The 7,325-nt window shown below is 48.6% G+C and overlaps 1 protein-coding gene across 2 annotated transcripts in view; it reads left to right on the top strand.

The window, feature by feature from the left end:
• Positions 1–1,181: 1,181 nt before the first annotated feature.
• The window catches only part of mrasb (muscle RAS oncogene homolog b), an 18,571-nt gene continuing 12,427 nt past the window's right edge, over positions 1,182–7,325 (top strand). For both annotated transcript variants that reach the window (XR_006151490.1, XM_012833712.3), the window contains exons 1-2: positions 1,182–1,525; positions 7,290–7,325. The exon at positions 7,290–7,325 is cut by the window's right edge and continues 190 nt beyond it. Coding sequence is in view for 1 of the 2 variants with exons in the window: in XM_012833712.3 (XP_012689166.1) it covers positions 7,323–7,325 (3 nt within the window). In the remaining variant the exon portion in view is untranslated. The remainder of the gene's footprint in view (positions 1,526–7,289) is intronic.

Here is a 7,325-nt window from a genome sequence, read left to right as displayed (position 1 = left end):
TTGGTCTCTTGGTGTGATTCTTTAAGTTAATGTGGTGATAAAGAATCACACCAAGAGACCAAAACAGTTTATCACCACATTAACTTAAAGAATCACACCAAGAGACCAAAACAGTTTAAGTTAATGTGGTGATAAACTGTTTTGGTCTCTTGGTGTGATTCTTTAAGTTAATGTGGTGATAAACTGTTTTGGTCTCTTGGTGTGATTCTTTAAGTTCATGGGGTGAATTTCATATCACTTTGATCCTATTCATTTATTTACACTGTTCAGTTCATCAATGTCAGTTTTAAATATTCATGGTGGATTAACAAATTCAGGCTTTGTGACATTCAAATAACTGTACAGTTGTACATTTGCTAATAAAATTACATTTTAATAGCCGGATTTCCTTGATCACTCAATAACAATATGGAAATTATGAACCAACAAGTACTGACTGCATATTACACTTCAAGGTTAAACACAGCAAAGTAGTTTGCAATATATGAAATATTATCAGATCACTGAAATGTCTTTTTGGCCTTTATGGTGTAAAAAATATGTGCACAATAAGTGACATGCTTTTACTATGGTATCACTATGTACATTTATTTTATTTTCTCTTTTTGAAAGTTTTAATTTAAATTGAATTGAATTGCTGTGCAACAGATTTGTTGAAGGGTGAATTAGCCTACAGGGGAAGTTGGAAGTGAACGGCTCAAAACTAAACCAAGGGCAAAAGAGAAGAGAAAACGCATTTACAAGAAAGGAAGCTATTTCTGAATCTGTTTCTCCAGGGACTTTCTAGCCACAGCTACACCTGCGTATTGAGGCGGTCCGGGTCTTTACATCAGGCGATAGCATTTGTGTAGAAATATGTTCTGACAATAAAATACCCGTTTAGACACGAGACCAGTTGTTTTATGTGCGTTTCTGCTGTGCAATTTGCTCGAAGAAAGAAGACAAGTGAAATAGATTTCAGTGCTAAAAATGCCTCCAAACATTAAGGTCCAGTTGTACTAAAGTTGTATTCCTTTGACTTCCACATTTCCGTGGGTTGGACTGCGCCTGTTTCACTTTAAAAGTAACGGGTTGCGTTGAAGGGTTTTGGAAGAGTCCATTTACTCAGCTAAGGGATTCTCGAGTCAAAGCAAGTGACGTTTCTTTAACGCCATCGTTCTTTGCCTGTCTGTGAAAATCCAATAATTATTTCGAATGCACAAAAAATAACAATGGTTAAGTCAAAAGTACAATTTTGATGGCGCTCCCCGACTTTTGTTAAGAAGTTAAACCTTTCCCCCCACGAAGGCCTTCTATTTATAGTATCAGCTGTTGCGATATAAAGAATTGGTTACAGCAAGAGTTTTGGTGTGTAGATGAGCTTAGCCTCAGACAGATTCGGGGCATGAAATATGATATTATTTAAACGTTTGTGTTTGGGCCAAAATTGGACGTCTAAACGGAAGCCTCTCAAAGGAAATGGTGAGACGAGAGGCGAGTGAACGCTGAGAAAGGCTGCTCTACACGCGTCGCACATCATCAGTTGGTAAGTTTTGATCATTTCCTCTCATAGATCAGAAACACAATACATTTCTCCTCGACATGTACCATTTCGTTTGAATCTGACGAGCATTAACGGAACCGGCCTTGCGTTTGTACTAACGGGGGCACATTTAATAATAACGGCATTTAGTGCAAAACTGGATAGAAATGCCTTTTGCGTATAATTGCGGACGGTGATGTGAAGTAACAGGAGAGACGCCCTTGCTCAACAAATGGCATATGTAGCATGATGTGATCGGTTATAGTCATGTGTTTGTCTCAATGCAAGTAGCAGCGGTCTGTCAAACCACAGGTCTTCGGTGCTATGAGTGCAAAAATGCACTTTCCACCTCCAGGAAATTCTAATTCAGAATCAGCCACAGCCTCCTCGACATGGCTAGTATTTGGCTACCCAGCCCTACTGTAGGGCAGTTTGACGCGGCCAGTCCCGTTGACTCACTTTTCGCAGTTGTAGACGTCTCACCACCAAAATATGCGGGGCCCTCATTCGCTGTGGTACGCCAAGCGGCAGGGCTTTGTGCAAGCGATATTGAAGGCTACAGTATATTTTAGTACGAAGATGAGGTCACCGTCAAACTGCCTGCAAGCATGCACTTTCCTGGCTGGGGCGGGAAGAGTAGATGTTAGCTGTCATAATAAGGCGGTTGGGGCTCTAGTTGAGTTATTGACTCCTTCATTTAACTGTTTCCCCCTACAACAATCCCCTCATTGACTCGTGTTGTGAGCTGGATTTACTACAACCAGCTGTGTCGACATCCTCCAATCATCTTACGTCTTTATCCAGTAATGTACGATCTGTCTTTTTTTAAATGATTGTCAGTTGTAAGTTAATATAAAAAGGCCATGTTAAATTGCTGAAGGACACACACGTGATTGACTTGTTAAAGGCTGGTAGCTGACAAACCTATCTAATCATATTCATGTCTAATATCAAAAGAGTAGAGTTGCTTTAGAAGTTTGAGGAACAGAGGATTGTTTTGAAGTTTCCAGGTCCAGGATGCGTGGCTACTGCCTGTCCTTAGGGGCTGAAGCTTGCCGTCTGTCCTCATGTATCCTGACGTTTTCCCTGCTCCTTGGCTGGCGGTCCTACATGATATGTGTTGCCTGTTTACACTGAATTGCTGCACCCAGTGACTTTTACTCGTGGCTCAGAGGGAGCTCTTGTGTGGAGACACAGGCTTGAGGCGTGGCTTGGCCTAACCCAACCCAACCCGACCTGACCCAGCCCAGCCCAGCCCAGCCCAACACACAAACCACAAACCAGTCCGGCCCGCCCGGCCCAACACACAAACCACAAACCAGTCCAGCCCGGCCCGGCCCTGCCAGTGACAGAACCCGAGCACCAGCCCTGAACTCTGCTGCCCCAGATCTGAGAAGTGAAAGGTGTCTGGGAGTTGAGGGGTCACGGAGGCCTTTAACAGAGAGCCTTAGGACTGTGTGCAGCACTAGAGGGAGGGGTGTGAAGGGTTTAAGAGAGAGAGAGGGGGGGGGGGGGGGGGTTCTTGTCTAATATAGTCTGGTTTGATCTGGTCTCCTTAGATCTTGTCCTGTCCTGTCCTGTTTGGTCTGATCTGGTCTGGTCTCATTTGGTCTGGTCTGGTCTTGTTTGGTTTGGTCTGGTCTGACGTTGTTTGATTTGGTCTGGTCTGGCTCGGCTCTGGTCTGGTCTGGTCTTGTTTAACTGGGCCTGCGTGGTTGTTGTTTGAGTTGGCTGTGGTTTAGGGGACTTTGTTGGGGACAGCGGGAGGCAGAGGCAGAGGCAGAGGGCTGGGGCAGAGGCAGAGGCAGCGGGCCGAGGCAGCGGGCTGGCTCTCTCGCTGGAGCAGCAGCTCGAGCCTGAGCCACGGCGGAGGAAGTGGAGATCAGTTTCCTGGTTCGCAGCTGCAAGCCAAACAACTGAGACACAAAACGGGGGAGGAAATGAACAGCTTCCCTCCATTGTGGCTCACAGGAAAAGCCCAGCTGCCACAACCCGGCACCCTGTTTCCTATCAGACCAGGCCATTGTGCTGCGACTGGGACTCCGGCCCGGGGGTGGCTGGGAACTTGGGTGCCGCCGGCCCTTACACCCCCCTAGACCCACAGCGGTAGAGCTGAAACACGCTTGTACTGGTACTGCTTGGTTCAGTGGTAGAGCTGAGACTGGGTTGTACTGGTACTGCTTGGTTCAGTGGTAGAGCTGAGACTGGGTTGTACTGGTACTGCTTGGTTCACTGAGGCTGATTCTGATGCTAAGGCTGAGGTTGATGATGTCGGCTGAGGCTGAGGCTGATGCTGATGACGTTGGCTGAGGCTGAGGCTGAGGCTGAGGCTGATGCTGATGCCTTATGTCAGATCTCATCACTCATCACTCATCACGTGGGGCCTGTTGAACTGAATCTGCTTGTGGAACAGGCCAGCATCCTCAGTGTCCAGTTAAAGCTCAGCCCTCTGATGCCAACAGGTGTCTCTGTTCACCGTTACGGCTCCATCAGACTCCTGATAGGGCGGGGAGGGTAGTGTCACTAGTGTGTGTGTGGAGTGGGTAGTGTCACTAGTGTGTGTGTGGAGTGGGTAGTGTGTGTGTGGAGTGGGTAGTATCACTAGTGTGTGTGTGGAGTGGGTAGTATCACTAGTGTGTGGAGTGGAGTGGGTAGTGTCACTAGTGTGTGTGTGGAGTGGGTAGTGTGTGTGTGTGGAGTGGGTAGTGTGTGTGTTTGGAGTGGGTAGTGTCACTAGTGTGTGTGTGTGGAGTGGGTAGTGTGTGTGTGTGTGTGTGTGTGTGGAGTGGGTAGTATCACTAGTGTGTGTGTGGAGTGGGTAGTGTGTGTGTGGAGTGGGTAGTATCACTAGTGTGTGTGTGGAGTGGGTAGTATCACTAGTGTGTGGAGTGGAGTGGGTAGTGTCACTAGTGTGTGTGGAGTGGAGTGGGTAGTGTGTGTGTGTGTGTGTGTGTGTGTGTGTGGAGTGGGTAGTGTGTGTGTGGAGTGGGTAGTGTCACTAGTGTGTGTGTGGAGTGGGTAGTGTCACTAGTGTGGAGTGGGTAGTGTGTGTGTGTGTGTGTGTGTGGAGTGGGTAGTGTGTGTGTGGAGTGGGTAGTGTCACTAGTGTGTGTGTGGAGTGGGTAGTGTCACTAGTGTGGAGTGGGTAGTGTGTGTGTGTGTGTGTGTGGAGTGGGTAGTGTGTGTGGAGTGGGTAGTGTCACTAGTGTGTGTGTGGAGTGGGTAGTGTGTGTGGAGTGGGTAGTGTGTGTGTGGAGTGGGTAGTGTCACTAGTGTGTGTGTGGAGTGGGTAGTGTCACTAGTGTGTGTGGAGTGGGTAGTATCACTAGTGTGTGTGTGGAGTGGGTAGTGTGTGTGTGGAGTGGGTAGTGTGTGTGTGGAGTGGGTAGTGTGGATGTGGAGTGGGTAGTGTCACTAGTGTGTGTGTGGAGTGGGTAGTGTGTGTGTGTGTGTGTGGAGTGGGTAGTGTGTGGAGTGGGTAGTGTGTGTGTGGAGTGGGTAGTGTGTGTGTGGAGTGGGTAGTGTCACTAGTGTGTGTGTGGAGTGGGTAGTGTGTGTGTGTGTGTGTGTGTGGAGTGGGTAGTGGGTAGTGTGTGTGTGGAGTGGGTAGTGTCACTAGTGTGTGTGGAGTGGGTAGTGTGTGTGGAGTGGGTAGTGTCACTAGTGTGTGTGGAGTGGGTAGTGTGTGTGGAGTGGGTAGTGTCCCTAGTGTGTGTGGAGTGGGTAGTATCACTAGTGTGTGTGTGTGGAGTGGGTAGTGTGTGTGTGTGGAGTGGGTAGTATCACTAGTGTGTGTGTGTGTGGAGTGGGTAGTGTGTGTGGAGTGGGTAGTGTGTGTGTGTGGAGTGGGTAGTGTGTGTGTGTGGAGTGGGTAGTGTGTGTGTGTGTGGAGTGGGTAGTGTGTGTGTGGAGTGGGTAGTGTGTGTGTGTGTGGAGTGGGTAGTGTGTGTGTGGAGTGGGTAGTGTGTGTGTGTGTGTGTGTGTGGAGTGGGTAGTGTCACTAGTGTGTGTGTGGAGTGGGTAGTGTCACTAGTGTGTGTGTGGAGTGGGTAGTGTGTGTGTGGAGTGGGTAGTGTGTGTGTGTGTGTGTGGAGTGGGTAGTGTGTGTGTGGAGTGGGTAATGTCACTAGTGTGTGTGTGTGGAGTGGGTAGTGTGTGTGTGTGGAGTGGGTAGTGTGTGTGTGGAGTGGGTAGTGTCACTAGTGTGTGTGGAGTGGGTAGTGTGTGTGTGGAGTGGGTCGTGTCACTAGTGTGTGTGTGGAGTGGGTAGTGTGTGTGTGGAGTGGGTAGTGTGTGTGTGTGTGGAGTGGGTCGTGTCACTGAAACCTGCCTGCCATTATGGTTGAAATGAACTCCTAGGCTGCATCCAAATGAGTGTGTGTGCTTAGTAAGAGCGGCGAGGGGGGGTGGTGTTGGGGGTGGTGGTGTGTGTGTGTGTGTGTGTGTGTGTGTGTGTAGGGGTTGGTGTTTTTGTTTTTGTTTTGCTTCTGTCCTCTGGGAGACAGAGAGAGAGGAGACGCTGGCCTGGATGAGAAGCGCCATAATCCCGGCGTCTAGACTGTGCTTCCTGAGTGTGTGTGTGTGTGTGTGTGTGTGTGTGTGTGTGTGTGTGTGTGTGTGTGTGTGTGTGTGTGTGACGGCCCCACGCCAGGGAATGAGGAGGAGAAAGACTGTGGTCAGCATCTTTCTTTCTCTCTCTCTTTCTCTCTTTCTCTCTCTACCTCCCTCCCTCCTTCTACCCCCTCTCTCCCTCCTTCTCCCTCTCTCTCTCGTTCTCCCTCTCTGTCTCCCTCCCTTCCTCTCTCTCCCTTTCTGTCTCTCTCTCCTCCCTCCCTCTCTCTCTCTCTCTCTCCCCCCCCCTCTCTCTCTCTCGCTCTCCCTCCCTCTCTCTCTCTCTCTCTCTCCATCTCTCCCTCCCTCTCTCTGGTCTGTAGAGTGCCTCTCTGTTGGCTTGATGTCATTGTTTGCTGTGTAAGCATACTGTGTCCTGCAATTTCAAGCTGGGTTTTTGGTCGAGCTTGATTTAGCTTACAAATGTGCTTGTTTGTGTGTGTGTGTGTGTGTGTGTGTTTGTGTGTATGTGAGTGTGCGTGTGTTTGTGTTTTTCCCGAGGCCTGCTTTGTTTATTGTTTTGGAGCTGATGACTGTTATTGTTTTTGAGGCGCCCTCACACCTTATCTGATCCAATGGCAATAGGGAGAAAACAGACAGAGACAGACGGAGAGACAGAGCGGAGTGGGAGAGAGGGAGAGAGAGAGAGAGGGAGAGGGAGAGAGAGAGAGAGAGAGAGAGAGAAGGAGAGAGAGAGAGAAGGAGAGAGAGAGGGAGAGAGTAAAGAAGGAGAAATGCAGCTTTGATAGAGGGATGCAGAGATTTGGAACAGTCAGAGCATAAAATATTCTCTGCTCCCCTCTTCTCTTCCTCCTCTTCCTCTTTTTGTCTCCTCTCTTGTCTCTTCTTCCTCTCTCCTCCTCGTCATCGCCTCCTTCATGTTCCTTGCCATCTTATGCTTTGATGGATTTTTTTTTTCCTTTTTCCTTTTTTTCCCATGTTGAAGGACGAAGGGGGTTGTGATTGGGGTGGGGGGTGTTGTCATGGAGACACCATAAGCAGCAGCAGCAGCAGCAGCACTAGAGACTTTTCTTTTTTTATGTCTCTCTCTCTCTCTCTTTATCTATCTCTTTCTTTCTTTCTTTCTTTCTTTTTTTCTTTCTGTCTTTCTCTCCCTCTCTCGCCGCCATCATCATCATCCTCTTCAATGCTTTAGGTGTAGCCGAAGCCGCTGCCTGCCGACGTCGTCATG

This window comes from Clupea harengus, chromosome 21 (assembly GCF_900700415.2).
Source record: "Clupea harengus chromosome 21, Ch_v2.0.2, whole genome shotgun sequence".
NCBI lineage: Eukaryota > Metazoa > Chordata > Actinopteri > Clupeiformes > Clupeidae > Clupea > Clupea harengus.
This window is presented reverse-complemented; position numbering and strand designations above follow the sequence as displayed.